A 17260-nucleotide genomic window follows, 5' to 3' on the forward strand; every position below is an offset into this window, starting at 1 on the left:
GTTAGCCACTGGTTTTACTTCAAAGGTTAGGTATTCTCTCCGAAACGTTTTTTTTTTTTTAATTTTAATAAATAACATTTTTTACTAGTTCAGCTGATAGAGCAAAGCACTAGCCATGCCAAGGTTCTGGGTTCAACTCCTAGGGAACAAATGTATACATTGAATTCACTGTAAGTTGCCTTGGATAAAAGTGTCTGCCAAATTCATAAATGTAAATGACATAAATGTAAAAAAAAGAAAAAAAAAAGAAAGAGCAATTGTAAAAGAACCTATTTCAAATCAAAATTAGAGTACAACATTTCTCATTTTCATTCAGTTTAACTTGATGTACTAATTAACTAAAACTAAAACTGAAATAATAGTAAAATAAATGAAAATAATAAAAACTGTGTAGACATAAAATTCAATAAAACGGTGACAACACAACAACATTACTGAAACTATAATAAAAAATTAAAAAAATCTAAAAATAGAAATTAATTCAAATCCATTATACTAACATTTGGACTTTACAATTCCTTAAGCTTTGCATCTGACCTTTGACATACTTTTGAGTTCTGTTCCAGTAAAAGCTTAATAAATACCTTTGTTAGGACTTTTCTCGTAATCATTTAGCTACTATTTCCTTTTAGGCATTATCTAAGGAGGTTATTTACTGGTTACAACTAACAAACGGCAGTTGTATTTAGTATTTTTAATTTTTTTTTTTCATCAGCCTGATGCGTTGCGCTGTTTAGCAAGGAAAGATGATAATTTGAATCTCTAATTTTGATATGTTTTCCCCCAGATATCTCACCTTTGTGCCACAACCTCTTTGCACTGTATGAAGAGAGCCAGGACCTCTGGTATGCTCCCAATCATGTGTTCAAGATCACAGAGGAGACCAGCATCAAACTTCACTACCGTATGAGGTGAGACCACAAGTGAATGCTTTACACAAAAATTGAAGACTGCTGTTCAAAAAACCCATTAGAAATTCCAGAGACAACCCATGGCTCGAAAATTCTAATTCTCTTGCGCGGTTTAGGACTACAGACTGAACGGCTATTACAGTTATACTGTAGGTTCAATAATATTTAAAAATAAAAGAAATACAATTTATATTTTACTGTGATTTTGGTAGTTTTAGTGAAATGTATCATTTGATAACATTGTTCTGTTAATATCAGCTGTTTATTTTCATTCAAATGTTAGAAATGCATATGGTCTCTTTACAGAGCCCTTCGGCACACCTGTATCAAATCTTTTACAATCCCTATTTAGGACAAAACAAAAAATGCTTGGATTTCCACTGTAAAAAAACAAAAATAAAGAAACAAATCATCTGACAGTGTTTTAGTCCTTTCCTATCTTGAAAAAAATTTCTTTGTTCAATAAAACGTGAATCTTTGCAAAACAAAACATGGGATCCCCTGAACTTCCCCTTTTCACCAGTGAAACTAAGATAAGAGGCAATTACTGTATTCAAAGCAAGCGGTGGGTACAGAATCGCTGTCTCCCCATATGAAACTTACCTGTTGTGCGCACAAACAGGTTATGGTCAACCTTTGCGCACCCTCTCTTCCTCTGTGGCATAGAGCACTCTTTACTCACTCATGCTGTTTCCTGTTTACAATGAGCTCTCGCTCGCGTGGCAGTGGGGTTGTGTAGTTTTTCTTTTTTCTGATGATTGTTGACACGATTTGGTATTGCGTGTAGCATATGTTAGTATATTTGCATAATATAAGCCTTTGTCATGCTGTTTGTTTGGCATGTTTCTGTATGTTATCAGCTCCTGTCATCATCATTATATGACCACATTCATAATCGCGTGCACACACACACACACACACACACACACACACACACACACACACACACACACACACACACACACACACACACACACACACACACACACACACACACACACACACACACACACACACACACACACTTTGTCTACTTGTTTTATTACATTTCCTTTTAACAGATATACAAGGGTGTTTCTTAAACTACTATATACTATATTGACCTATAATATAATATTTTTACTTTTTCTGCATAAGTTGACAGAACAATTCAGTTCACGAATATTTACCTTCATTTATTATTGTTTTCTTCACGTAACACATCTCATATTTCATTTTGCATATTGCATGATCTTCACTGATGCTGTTGTCTCCTTGGTAAACAAGTATACAGACTTTTGTTAAAACTTTGGTTGTATTTTTGAAAAATTAAAAAAGCATTTTCACACAATAAAATGATGAATGTAAAATGTAAACATAAGGCATTTGAACACTAGCAAAATGTAAATGAATACATATTGAAAATGTTTCAATGTGAGCTTCATATAACAAGAAAAATAAGTTTAAATGTGTTAGTTTTAAAACAAATCAACTCCTGGGACATGAAAGTACCTGTAGTTCAAGAAACACTTGTCAATTCCTTGACTGCTCATTTGACTTGTTTACACAGGTTTTATTTCACAAACTGGCATGGCACCAGTGAGTCGGAGTCTCCTGTTTGGAGACACTCACTCAGTAAACAGAAAGGTGTTTTGAACTCTCAGAAGGGGCCTGAGGGGACACCTCTACTGGATGCTGCATCTCTTGACTACCTATTTGCACAGGTGAGTTCAGGAAACACCTGAGGTATCACTTGCATGGTTGTCCATGTCACTATGACAACTTTGAGGTAAACATATTTAATATTTCCCGTTTTGTGCTACAGGGGCATTGTGGCTTGATTACTATTCAAATACTCTGTGGTATCTGTTGTTATCATTTTGGCTGTTTTCTTTGAATTGATATGTATTTAAATGTCTTTTTTTTTTTTTGGAGCACTGCTACTTATTCAAACGTATCTGGGCCAGTGTGAACGATAGTGATTAGCTTGTGTGTGTGACTATATTAACATTTTGTGGTTGGCATACACTATGTTCTTATTGTTTTGGTGTGTTTTAGGGCCAGTATGACTTCCTTAGGGGACTGGCTCCTGTGCGCACTCCCCAGAGTGAGGTGGAGCTTCATGAGATAGAGAATGAATGTTTGGGAATGGCAGTTTTGGCTATTACCCATCACGCCAAGGGAAATGATCTGCCCTTATCAGGAGCTGGAGCTGAGACCAGGTGACCAACACAATCTATCTGCTTTATACATCACATCTGCAAAATGATCCACAGCAATAATATTAGAATGCCATTTCCAACTTTTAGTCTTTTATTACACGGCTCTCTTGAATACTTGATTCTGATTGGTCCTACTTGATACTTGATGTGCATTCACATTAGCGAAATTTTGCATGTAAAACAGGTGCTTTGTCAAGGGCATAGATATGTATGAAGCCTGTTGGAATGACTGGATTTTGTTCACAAAATTTCACTGAGCAACAGTAAATGTGACCATACCTTTAAAGCAATTGGTTTTATCAAGCCTTCTTCTCTCTCTCTGTAGCTACAAGCGCTTCATTCCGGACAGTCTAAACCGCACCATTAAGCAACGTAACTTCCTCACACGCATACGCATCAACAATGTCTTCAAGAATTTTCTCAATGAGTTCAATAGCAAGACCATCCAGGACAGCAACATAACCCTCTATGACCTGAAGGTCAAGTATCTGTCCACTCTGGAAACGCTGACCCAGGGCTTGGGTCGAGAGACTATTGAGCCCAAGAGCCTGAAAGTATCAGGCGAGAGTGAGGGATCTCCAACCCACACACTTCCATTAGGGGATGACGGACTGGTCTATGAGGTGCAAATATCCGGAACCACTGGGATCTCCTGGAGGAGAAAGCCTATACCGGTGAGTTTATGGCTTCATATTATGTGAGCTTACAGATTTGTTTATTCTGGATACACTTGGTATTGGATTTTATGTCATAAATTGTTTCAAGGGTTGTTACCAATGTATTATTTTTTTATTATTATTTATTTAATTTTTTTTCTTGAATGCTTTTTTTCTTAATAGAATGTTCTGATAGTGAAGGACAAACCCAAATCTAAAAAGAACAAGGCTGACAACAAGCAGAATGAAAAGAAGAAAGAAACCGGATGGACACTTTTCTCAGACTTCTACGAAATCACCCACATTGTCATTAAGGAGTCGTGTGTAACCATTTACAGACAAGACAATAAAACCATGGTACTTTTGTCATTTCACGGAGATTGTCAGATTTAATGAGTCAAATGTCTGCATCACTGTGTCCTAACCAGGTGCAATTCAGTTCCAGCACAAGCAGTTTATCTATTCATGCTGAATATTATACACTCAAAGCCAATCTGAACATATTTGATAAGTAATGTAATGTTATGTGGAGTCTGATTTTGGACCAGTAAGATTTAACAATGCTTCCCAGCATTGCAATATTTAGTAGGAGTTTATCGTCTTGTCACTTGTTGTGGTTGTGGCAAGTTAGGACAAGAACTTTGCACCTGGTCAGGAAATGGTAAAATATTTCCATACACCTCATGAAAATTGACGATTCATACTCGGATGATCCATATATCAACAAGATTGACTTAAATACAGAATTCTTGTAATAAAAATAGAAACGGATGCATTATAGCTCTTAACCTAAAAATATATTCCTCTTCTTTCTTCTGCAGGAGTTGGATCTGTTTTATCGTGATGCAGCCCTGTCCTTTGCTGCACTGGTGGACGGTTACTTCAGATTGACTGTAGATGCCCATCATTACCTGTGCACTGAAGTCGCACCCTCATCAGTTGTCCAGAATTTAGAAAATGGCTGTCATGGGCCTATCTGGTATGACCATATTAGTATATTAGCATACGAACATATAGGACATCAAACTACAAAGAGCAGTGGCTTTCTACAAGCAGTAGCTTTCTACCGGTTAATCTTGTTTACTGGTATATCGCCCACCCCTAAGTATACTTTAGTTATAGATTTCCAAATCAGGAGCACAAAGAAAATTTGAGCAAATATCTTCATAATTTTATTAAAGAAAAATTATACTTTTATTCAGCAAGGAAGCATTAAATTGATCAAAAGTTACAGTAAAGACTTTTGTATTGTTAAAAAAAAGAATCCTATTTCTATTCATTTATAAATCCTGAAAGAAACTATTATGGTTTCCATAAAAATATTAATCATTGCAACTGTTTTCAACATTGATGATGATAAGAAATGTTTCTTGAGCACCAAATCAGTATATTGGAAGGATATCTGAAGGATAATGAATGTGCTTATAATGTATCATGAACTTTTACTCACTATTAACCATGTAGCAGAGGCATGACAAGTATGAAGAAGAGACCAAAAAGCAAGAATTCAGTGCCAATAAGGATGTACTGTAATACTTCTTGACAGAAGGAAGTCGAGATGCATTTGATCAGGTTTAATTAGTAAGCATGGTCATTGGTATATATGCTATAAACAGCCGAAAGTTAGGTTGAGTGGGGTTTAGTGGAAATTAAAATTGATAGCACTTTGCATCATGCCTGAACACCTTGTAATAATGGTAAAATAACTGTAGTTCATGGCCTTTCATGCTGTACTGTTAAATTGGTAATAGTTTTAGTATTGCAGCTGTCTTCAGGAGAGACATTTTGAGGCTTAGTTTTGTCTCTTTTCTTTGTACAGCACAGAGTATGCCATTCATAAACTCCGTCAGGAGGGAAATGAAGAAGGAACGTATGTCCTGCGCTGGAGCTGCACAGATTATAACTACATCATCATGACTGTTGTCTGCATTGAGGTACACACACATACATAACCAAAACATGAAAGTCAGTTGAGAACCATTTTTGTAAGCTAGGAGCTGAAAACCTTTTTCTTGTCCATTTTGCCTGTAAAGGACAAGTCTAGAATTGCCCAGATTCACTTTTGGTATCAGTGCTTCCCACAGGTTTGAAATATACTTGTGGTGATAACCGTGTGAAAAATCCTCCTATACCCACAGCACAAAAATGGTCTACTGCATGTGACAAACAACAAATAATGTGTGATTTTTAACAGTATTTTGATTGATTGAAATTTATTTTAATTACATAGCATACTATTACATTTATTTACATACTAATTATGCATTATTATGCATTGTAAATTATGCAAAATTACAGCATTTAAATGGTTATCCTTTTCCTATGTTCTCCTTGCTATAGTGTCATAGTGTCTCTCTCAGTGAATGGGACATAAATTTTACTAGTAAAATTTATATAATGAATAATATACAGGTCAAATAATGTTCTTAGTCTTTTCTTCCTGTGGGGGAGACTACAATAATTTACTATTAATTAAATGGAAATCAAATTAAATACAATTTATTGTGTAACCAAAATACCAATAATGCCCTGAAGAGAGAGAAAAAAAAAAGGGAAAAAAAAAAAGCGTGTGACTTAATTATAAACAAGCCCGAAATACACCGGGACTCTTATTTTGAAATGTCTACACAATTGCGGGCTGATCCTTCAGATTCTTACAACCGTCTAAAACACATTATATAAAGGCCATAAAGTAGACATTGTCATAATTTCATTAATTTGAGTTCATTAGCAATCGTTTGGCATGCACCTGCGCTTTTCATTGATTGAGAATCACTTTGAAGCAGTCTGAAGCGTTGCGCGAGCCTGTAGAAGTGTAGAACGTGCAACAGCGCCGCCTTGTGACTTTGCAACATGCAACGCTCTTTGTGAAATATTCACCGCGTCTCTGCAGCTCACGTGGGAATGTCAGCGGGAAAAAACAGTTGTGACGCACACATAACGAGCAGGTACGAAACGCGTAGGGCGAGGGGAGATTTTCTACTAGTTAATTGATCGCGGATGGTTTCATTATCTTGGGCGGATACAAAAGTATAAGAGAATAAAAATAATAAAAGCATAAATGCGTCTCCAAATAAACTTGGGCGGCCGTTAATATACCTGGGCTGCCCGCCCAAGTAAAGTCTATGTGTGGGAAGCACTGTGGTATTCTCTGCAGTGAATTAAGAAGATCTGGTTCTTGTTGTACACTTTCCCATACCGTGACAAATAGTTTGTGTTCTCAAATGATATATATTGCATTGATTCTCTTTCAAGTGTTGCAGCACCAAGTTTTGGTAGAAAGTCAGTGTGCAAAATGCTTTTCCAAAGTTTGGGATCTTGCTTTATTGTTTGTAAAGCATTTTCTTTGGCAGTTATTTTTTAATGAGAGAGCTGTATTACACTGTATAAGTAGCTGGAGCAGAACCACAAACCACATTGGTGCTGGATCAGAGACTGATACACCGTTTCCTTGCATTGCTTTTCTTTTACTCCCTTGTTCGGTATGCTTTACAAATAAAATTGAGTTGAATGTACCTGAGCTGAACTGAATTAATCAACATAAAGTGTGTGAGCTTGTTAAATACATATATGCAGGACTGAATGCACACACAGTGTTGTGTTAGGTTTCCTATACATTTTAAATGTTATCAGCATCATGTACAATATAGCTAGTCACATTCAGAAACCCAACACCTCCCTGCTAACCAAGAAAAAAAAAATGTATCTTATCTTACAGGAGATCAGTTTATGGCCACTCAACATTTGTTTAACAAATCCTGTTCCCTCAACCATTCTTCTCATGCGCTATTTTTCTTGTCTTTATTTCTTTTGTGCTCAATCATGCCCCCCCCCCCTTTCTCTGCCTGTCATGTATTTGTCCTCTCTCTCTCTTTCAGATCGACCTGTGTGAGTCCAGGCCTGTTCCCCAGTATAAGAACTTTCAGATTGAAACAAGCCCTCAGGGCTACAGACTGTTTGGGACCGAGACGTTCCGGCCCACTCTAAAGGAGCTTCTGGAGCACCTGCAGGGCCAAAACCTGCGCACAGAGAACCTGCGCTTCCAGCTGCGCCGCTGCTGCCCACCACAACCCAGAGGTATCAACACTCGTTCTGCTCAATCAATTACATGATAGAACACTTTCTATGCATTATCATTGAGCATCACAAATAATCCAGTCCGTATATTCCTGTATTCTAAATGTCCATCTATCCATCCATTCTAATCTATTTGTCCATCTATCCCAATTAAACACTTTTCCAAGTACTGATTCGATTGTCAGTCCGTCCGTCCATCCATCCCTCAATCCCAATTAAAGACTTTGTCATTTCATCATTTTTTTTTTATGATTTTAGTTTTTAGAGGCAAATGTATGTAAAGATTCCTGATTTCATATTTTCTGTAGGTGAAGCTAAACTGGAAATATGTCCTGTGTTTTACTTTGATTTAAGGGAGATTTAATACACAGCCTATTTGGATAGGATGGGATTTCCACAAGAAAAAGCCCCTGAAATTCTCTCTGTGAATGGTCCTGTCTTAAACTGAAACTGAAATCAGAAGCTTTGTCCAGTTTACTGAAAGCTGCTAGCTGAATTGTCAGGATTTTCCGATGTTCATTGTGCACTGCTGCCTGCTTAATGGATTGTTTTCTTTCATGTGGATTTGTTGAATCCTTGATTAGTTATTAGGATGTGAAAATGTGTTGTTGGGACTTGTGAAGGATTCTATTGAAATCTTACTTGCCTTTATTCTTCACCCATAATTGTTACCTGTAACATCTGCTGAAATACCAGTCAATACAATCAACCGCAATTTTGTATTAACATGTTAATTTTCAGGATGAAAAGTCTGATTAGTTTTCAATAAATATATACACAGGTGAACAATTAGGCAAATGAAATGTAAAGCATAAGAGTAAATAAGTACTAATATTGTAAATAGACTAGAAAGAATGATAAAATCAGTTGGATCACTGCTCTGAGTAGATTATCATAAGCTTTAAAGACTTAGTTTGGTCCTGCAACAGGAAATGACATGCCTTAATGAAGAAACTGATTTGACAGTCTTTTGTGTCAAATGTTAATTAAAGGTACGCGCTGCACAGTTTTAGTGAATGTAAAGCTAAAAAACCCATGTTTCAAAGCTGAATTACTTGTATCTTTAAATGTGTGCAAATACGAAGATGAATAAAGCTTCCATTTTAATCTCTACACAAAACACATTATGGCTTCAGAAGACTGACTGTAGTGTGTCGGTATGATATACAAATCTTATGGTCTACTTTTATGGTGCTTTTTTGGAGTTTGAACATTCTTCAGAATAATTCTTTTGGTGTTTCACGGAAGGAAGAATGTTTTGAAATGACACGAATGAAAAATGAGAGATTATCTCTTTAATTAATGAACTCTTATTGTATTTGCTTTAATTAGGATATTATGTTTGCTTTTTGCTAGAATGGTACGTAATATAATTGGAAATTAATTATTGGAATTTTTTTTGTGATGTGCTAACTTTGCATATGCAATGTAGGGTCAAACACATAAGAAAGCAAATAAGTTAGGATTTAATTTCTATAAGATAAGTACATGATTAATTATGAGATTTGTAAGTTCACAGATCAAATGATCTGTGAGCTGATGTGTATGAACGTGTAAAATCCTCTCCGTCACATGTCTGCTCAAGTGCAATAAATGTAGGAATGCATTTTGAATTGCACAAACCAGACTGCTGAAAATTTAATCTGCCGCATTTTCCAAACTGCATACTTGACGGAATTACTTTATGAATTTCCATTTGTTTGTTTTGTTTCTATGGACACAGAAGCTTGAGTCACCATTGGCTAGTAATTTTTTTTTATTTTCCTCGCCAGACTTTTTACATGGAATGCAAGAACAATGCAAATGAAAAAAATTCTACATAAATATAATATAAAATATAAATATAAAATATAAATTTCAGACATTATTAAAGTCAAGTAAACAGTCTGTAATAAAATAACAAATAAAAAAAAAAAAAAACATCAATAGAACAAAGATGCAAATTAAATAAACAGTGCTTTTCAGGTTTTTCAGGTACATCTAACGGTAGTTAGATACAGGTTAGGAGCATTGAGAGCATTTTTTTTTTTTTTTTTTTTGCAGTGAGTCTTTTTTTTTTTTTTATTAACATTAAAAACACAGGTGGCAGCAGGAATACTAGGCTGCTGTCACTTTAAGAGCTAATGCACTGATCCAGTATACTGATACTGATACACATGCGTTTTCTTTCACTCACTTAAGGTATAACCGCCTATGTTTATACTTGCCAAGACAGGCATTTTGAATTAATTTTGTGTGAAATTGTCAGTTCAAACGCAAGACATGAAAGAGAGCACAAATCAGTACTAACATGCTGTCGGGTGTGGTTGGGCGTGTGCTTCGATTGTTGCACACACAAATCTTATCACACAGTGTGCGAGTTATTTGTCTCTTTTTGCTTCTTTTCAAATGTTTAAATTGGCAAGGCTTAAAAACGCATGCAAATGATAAACTTTCATGACGATGCAGCACTGGTTCGATCAGGAAAGTTCTGTCAACAAGCCCTGCATGTGCTCTCTTTTTCTCTCACGGTGAGTGCTTGTGTGTGAGGAAAAAGTGACAGAGGGCTCTCTCAGCCAAGCAACGGTGCTTGAAATCAGGCTCAGCAGGCAATGAAATTATATCTGCTCTAAATTTATTTTCTGCCTCTAACTCAATTACAGGCAACTGTAATCTTACAGTATACTAGCCATTGGCTAATTAAATACACTTTTTAGTTGCCTCATGAAATTTGGTTGCATATGCGAGTGATTTACTCGTAATGTAGTTTTTTTTTTTTGTTTGTTTTTTTTTTTGCATCTTTTCAATTGTCTAAATCTCAGAAGCATGTACATCTGTACAAGCATGTTCAAGAATTTTTTTTTTTTTTTTTTTGACTGGTTTAAGCTGAAAGAGGAATTATTTTTTCTAGTGCTTTGTTGTTGTCACAATACTCTTTAGAGAAGTTAAAAATCAGCATGCGCACACAAGCAGACATATCCTTGCATGACCTTTGGCAACTATGCAGCTGGCAGCTACTAGTTGTGCAGTCTCGTATATCAGGCAGCTGTTCCAGGATCAGATCCTTTATCCAGCTATCCATCAGTTCTCCAACCTGACTGAGTTAAATGTTCCTGAGAAAGATTTACAGATATCTGCGTACCACAGAGAAACCAGGGTCCAAAATTAATTTTTTGCCACAACTGCCAATTGCAGATGAATTCATACATATTAGTGTTTTAAATGATTCAGCAAATCGTTTCTTTGATTTTGTTTGCATCATTACTCAAAAGTACACTTGAATTAATATATAATATATATATATATATATATATATATATATATATATATATATATATATATATATATATATATATATATATATATTATTATTTATTATTATTATTATTATTATTATTATTATTATATTTTTTTTTTTTTTTTTTTTTTTTTTTAATGCAGTTTATTAACATTTATTGGTATATTGTAATGCACTTAAAGGATTAGTTCACCCAAAAATGAAAATTCTGTTATAATTACTCACCCTCCTGTTGTTCCAAACCCGCAAGACGTTTGTTCATCTTCAGAACACAAATTAAGAAATTCTGTCATCAATTACCCTCAAAACGTTGCAAACCTGTAAGACCTTCATCTTTGGAACAGAAAATTAAGATATTTTTGATGAAATCCAAGAGCTCTCTGGCTCCTCCGTAGACAACAATTTAATTACAACTGTCAAGGTCGAGAAAGGTACTAAAGACATTGTTAACGTAGTAAGCACAGTGTTCAGTGTTCTACGTCAGAATGCCGGCTCAGTATTGGCCGATGCTTTACCCACAAGCAGCATGATGCATATGTGACACATGTGTGATGCTGACGCAGGATCCGGCCAGTAAGAACACTGAAGCGCTGCACTGTGTTTACTACGTCAACTGTGTACGAGACTGACAGGGAAGAGAAGCGATTGTTGAATAAAGTTTTTTTTTTTTTTTTTTTTTGTTTTTTGCACACACTGTTCTCGTCACTTCATAAAATTAAGGTTGAACCACTGTAGTCACGTGGACTAGTTTAACAATGTCTTTAGTACCTTTCTCGACCTTGACAGTTGTAATTAAATTGTTGTCTACAGAGGAGCCAGAGAGCTCTTGGATTTCATCAAAAATATCTTAATTTTCTGTTCCAAAGATGAAGGTCTTACAGGTTTGCAACGTTTTGAGGGTAATTGATGACAGAATTTTCAGTTTTGGGTGAACTAACTCTTTAATATCCTTCTTCCTTTAGGGCTCCATCGGTATTAACAGTAATGCAACAGCTCTACACTAATGCAAAACCAAACATTAGGAATGTTTTGGTTGTGAAAAACGCCTAGTTATCGCACATTAGACAGTGTCTGGTGTTGTTTACATCTGCTTCTCTAAGAGTACATGCTGAGGCATCAGTGACAGGCAGGAAATGTAGTAAATGTGGGTTTCCGTTGTTCACATCTCTTGATGTCCCTATTTGCACTTATAAAAACAGAGCTGTGTAGGTCTGTATCTAGATTATGTCAGTGAGCAGACAAAAGACCACCTGATGCTGCAGAATGAACATCACAACACACACACACTTGCATAAACACAAACACAACATGTTATATATGAACACGTGGACCCACACATGCTAATTGTTTTGGTGTAGCAAGTGGCATGTTTTGTTAAACAGTGCACAATGTCACTGCACAACTTCCTCTTCCCTGCACTCTGTTTAGGTGATGTCTGAACACCAACGCATATACATTTAGATATAATCGAAATAAACATCCTTTGACAATCAAACCAGAAGATATTTAGTGTTTTTAAGCTGGGATCTTAACTATTTATATGTTGGACACCAATCACAAATGATGCTCTTCTGTCCTTCAGAAATTTCCAACCTATTAGTGATGACCACAAACCGAGAGCCCGCCCAGCAGAGACAACACCAAGTCAGCCAGCTGAGTTTCCACCGTATCCTTAAGGAAGAGATTGTACAGGTGATGTTTTCATGGATTTTTTTTAACTAAACATAATGTTGACTCATCTTTAGCATGACAAGCCTTTTTAAGAAATAAAATGAAATATAGATATTATCAAAAAATGACCATATACGTTCATAAAGGCGAGCTCCACAGTTGGTGAGTGAAAATGCACTGCCCATAAATATTTCTTAATGACCATAAAACTACTTTTATTGAAGTATATAAACTAATAGAGTTTGTAGAGTTTGGTTAAAAAATTGGGGTCAGTAAGGGCTTTTTGGAAGGAATTAATACTTTTATTAAGGAAGAATGCATTAAATTGATCAAAAATGACAGTAAAGACATTTATAATGTTACAAGAGTTGTATATTTGAAATAAAGGGCGTTCTTGAACTGTCTATTCATCAAAGAATCCTGAAAAAATATCACAGTTTCCATTAAATATTAAGCAACACAACTGTTTTCAGCAGTGATGGTAATAAGAAAAGAGCACCAAATCAGCATATTAGAATGATTTCCGAAGACTGGAGTAATGACTGCTGAAAGTTCAGCTTTAGGCAAATAAATTGCATTTTAAAATATGTTAAAATGCAAATCAGTTATTTTAAATTGTAATAATATTACTGTTTTTACTGTATTTGTGCTCAAATAAATGCAGCCTTGGTCAGCATAAGCATCAAAAACATTTTAAAAAATGTTACTGACCCCAAACTTTTGAACGTTACTATAGTGCTCTTTTTAGTAGCTACTTTGTTTATTATGTAAACTATTAGCAAGACATTCACTATAGCTTACCATCCCTGACAATAATCTGTAGTGGATAAAAATTGGATGCTTTTAAATAAAAGTGATTGTTAATTGACTACCTACTTACTGATACGTGACACTGTGGTCTCATTCAGGGTGAGCATTTGGGTCGGGGCACAAGGACAAACATCTATGCTGGTGTGCTGAAGCTGAAGAGTGAGGATGATGATGACATGGGAGGATACTCACAGGAGGTGAAAGTGGTGTTAAAAGTGCTGGGCTCAGGACACAGAGACATCTCTCTGGTAAGACACACATAGCCTACTCATGTCTAAATGAAGTTTAGCAAACAAGATTATTGGTTTTAGCTGGTGTAACATTACCGTCTCCTGACTCTCTTCCTTATTTGTAAGTTGCTAACACATGCCTACTGAATAAATGTAAACTAATTGTGGCCATTTTCAACTGTAATGAACCATGAGGGGGATTTGAATCTAATTTTCTCTGCTGTCTCACCTCCTAATATTCTGTCATCAGTGTGGTTACTTTTTGAATGCTCAAAGTATGTCTTTTTCTGCCTCTTCTCAGGCTTTCTTTGAGACGGCAAGCATGATGCGTCAGATCTCTCATAAACACATTGCCCTGCTCTATGGAGTGTGTGTTCGCCACCAGGAGAGTAAGTACCCTACGCTCACTTGTCTCTAGTATGTAGCAAACTTGGCCTTTATCCTGCCAAATGATTCTGGTTGTATCTGATGATTGCTTCATCTAGTAATATTGATGACAAATGGATGTTTTTTAGTGAGCAATCCATTTCTAGACATTTTTTAAAGACTTCACAAAATTAGAGAACTAGAACATTTCATTTGGTTGTCTTTCATTCTGTTATGGTGTATTTTTACATGGCAAGTTTGAGAAATGGGCCTTTTTTATTCCGCCTATTGAATTGTAGCCAGCAATCAGTCTAGTTTTGCAAATATACTGGTGCAAATGTAATTTATTTATTTGCAAATAAACAGAGAGACACTGTCATTCTCCGCCTGAGCGTGTAGATCTAACTCACTGGCAGTTATATTTCTAAGAAATCACAGAAAAATCAAACAATAAATCATTGTTTCAGTAATAATTCAGTGTTAAATGAGTGAATATTAAAATAGAGTCTAACAGGATAATAATGTAAGTGTAAATGTTTCATAAATGTTATATTTGTGAGGAGGAAGCCGATAAGACAGAGCTGCTTTCGATTGTTGAGCAAAGCCTGCAGGTTAGGTATTTAATTGCAAACTACACTTCCTGCTCCACTGAACAACAACCTAAATACTTTGAGGATAACCAGCCATGTGCACGCAATGGGTGTGTCTGTGTGTTTGCCTAGAAGAATTTGCATGTTTGAGCTGGAACCGTGTTTGTGTGTAAGAGAGGAAGAGAGTTTGATAACGGTGCTCGTTTACATAAAATAACATTTCTCTCTTTGTAGATATCATGGTGGAGGAGTTTGTTCAGTATGGTCCTCTGGATCTGTTCATGCGCAGACAGGCCACACCTCTTAGCACTGCATGGAAATTCCAGGTTGCCAAACAGTTGGCTAGCTCCCTCAGCTATCTGGTAAAGAAACAAACTCTTAAACAAATGCACAAAACCTTGCCTGACCAATCTTGATGTTTTTGTTAACATTAACAACTATTATATCATGTTTGCTAGATCATTAGAACAAGTATATTTAGATAAAATGTCATGCATTTTTTTTTATTGATATTTTAACGTTTATTCATAATTGAATTTGAATCTGTTAAGCAACATAACATATCAATGAAAGTTATTGTGAAGTGTTGTCAGTGAATAATGTTTCTGTTTGACTGCTGTGTGTATCCTGTAGGAGGATAAGAAGCTGGTTCATGGATATGTGTGCTGTAAGAACATTCTGGTGGCTCGAGATGGTCTGGATGGAGAGGGAGGACCCTTCATCAAGCTGAGTGACCCCGGCATACCAATTACTGTCCTTAGCAGAGAAGGTGAGAGATTCATTATGACCACCTTAACATCATGTTAAAGTCAGCATGAAACGGAAGTTGCTATAGTCTTTCCTATTGTGACATATATCTGAGAGAAACAGCTTCTCAAATGAGAAAATGTTGGGTGGGACTTGATTTTGTGGTTTGCTATATCTGTGGTCTCGTGAGTGACACATCATCAGAGAAGAAAAGAGCTATTGTTGCAAGAGGGAGGGGAAGTTATTTTGATTAAGATTACAAGGAAAACAATTAATGATGTACATATATAAATCATTCATAATAAATACTGTAATTTAAATTTCTATCACTGCTCACACAAGGGTCAGAGAATTTGAGCTGACATATATGTTTTAATAACCTTGTAAATAGAAAGAGTTACATGGGTAAAGTGTTATTAGCCCACAGTCTTTACTGGTAAAATTACCAGTAAATTACCGGTAAGAGATCTGGAACAGTTATAGCAATTTACCAGTAAGGGAAGTTGTAACATTACCAGTAAATTACTGGTATGATGCTGTGTGTGAACACTGAATGAAGATTACAGGTATGTGCACTTATGAAGTCGGAACTCGCTGACTTTTTTTTTTTTTATTAAACTGTGGGTTTTTGATCAAATGTGTCTCTGTGTTTAAATAAAGTCAGTTATAATTTAGATTTTCTTAAGGATAAAAAAATCTTAGTTAATGCTGTAAACTATATAGGAACATATTACATGTACACATTAATGTAATATTAAAGGTTACAATTAACAACAGAGCCCAAATTATTAAATTCAACTCTCAAAAAAATAAATAAAAAATAAACGTAAATTGCACACAAGGCAGGTTTTGCATTAACTTCTAAATCTAATTATAAAGTTAATTTTCTCCTCCAATTCATTTTTGAAATATAATCATTTACACAGTGGCAGTCATAACTTGTTTTCATGACATATTTATTTAAACAAACATTAAATAATCAAGATAGGTTAACTAATAGGTTAAGTAAATATAATGAATAGGCTAATATAGTGCATATACCAAATGCTTCTCTCTAGAGTTCATTTCTCTAGTGAACTAACATGCTGTTGACACTAAATAGCTGAGGTAAATGTAATGAGATATTATGAGATATTATTGAGAGATATTATTCTCAAGCTGTTTTATTGATATCTTTCCGCAGTTGAAACACTGGTTTAGAGATTACATGTAAACATAAAGATTAATTGTCTCTTCTTCTGCGCTTTTACTGGTAGCAAACAGCGTTGCATTACTGCAAGCGCCCCCCTCTGGATCGGAGTATGGATCGCTTATGACTGACTTTATCTGTCATGTGACTATATGCACCAAAACGTGACCTGTACATGTACCTTTACACCCATACTCCGTGCTGTTTACAGTAAGCTCCGCTGCTTTTTAAAGGGTTAATGAAAATGTGTGTACGGTATACTGTCCATGTCCAGAAAGATAATAAAAACATCATCAAAGTAGTCCATGTGACATCAGTGGGTTAGTTAGAAGTTTTGAAGCATCTAAAATACATTTTGGTCCAAAAATAACAACAACTACGACTTAATTCAGCATTGTCTTCTCTTCTGGGTCTGTTGTATATCCGCTTTCACTCCACACTGACGCTGCTTCTTCTTCTTCTTCTTCTTCTTCTTCTTCTTTCCTGTTTTACGGCGGTTTTTAAGACCATACTGGTGTTATCTAGTGCGCCCGAG

At 35.6% G+C, this 17260-nt stretch overlaps 1 protein-coding gene across 3 annotated transcripts in view; it reads left to right on the plus strand.

The window, feature by feature from the left end:
• jak1 (Janus kinase 1) overlaps nucleotides 1–17260 on the plus strand; it is a 39475-nt gene that overhangs the window by 8763 nt on the left and 13452 nt on the right. For all 3 annotated transcript variants that reach the window (XM_048199905.1, XM_048199904.1, XM_048199906.1), the window contains exons 3-15: nucleotides 788–911; nucleotides 2461–2614; nucleotides 2949–3112; nucleotides 3438–3786; nucleotides 3952–4125; nucleotides 4590–4747; nucleotides 5588–5702; nucleotides 7647–7845; nucleotides 12705–12814; nucleotides 13702–13851; nucleotides 14135–14222; nucleotides 15024–15151; nucleotides 15423–15558. In XM_048199905.1, coding sequence (XP_048055862.1) covers nucleotides 788–911; nucleotides 2461–2614; nucleotides 2949–3112; nucleotides 3438–3786; nucleotides 3952–4125; nucleotides 4590–4747; nucleotides 5588–5702; nucleotides 7647–7845; nucleotides 12705–12814; nucleotides 13702–13851; nucleotides 14135–14222; nucleotides 15024–15151; nucleotides 15423–15558 — 2049 coding nt within the window. The remainder of the gene's footprint in view (nucleotides 1–787; nucleotides 912–2460; nucleotides 2615–2948; nucleotides 3113–3437; nucleotides 3787–3951; nucleotides 4126–4589; nucleotides 4748–5587; nucleotides 5703–7646; nucleotides 7846–12704; nucleotides 12815–13701; nucleotides 13852–14134; nucleotides 14223–15023; nucleotides 15152–15422; nucleotides 15559–17260) is intronic.

This window comes from Megalobrama amblycephala, linkage group LG8, assembly GCF_018812025.1.
Source record: "Megalobrama amblycephala isolate DHTTF-2021 linkage group LG8, ASM1881202v1, whole genome shotgun sequence".
In the NCBI taxonomy this organism is placed as follows: Eukaryota; Metazoa; Chordata; class Actinopteri; order Cypriniformes; family Xenocyprididae; genus Megalobrama; species Megalobrama amblycephala.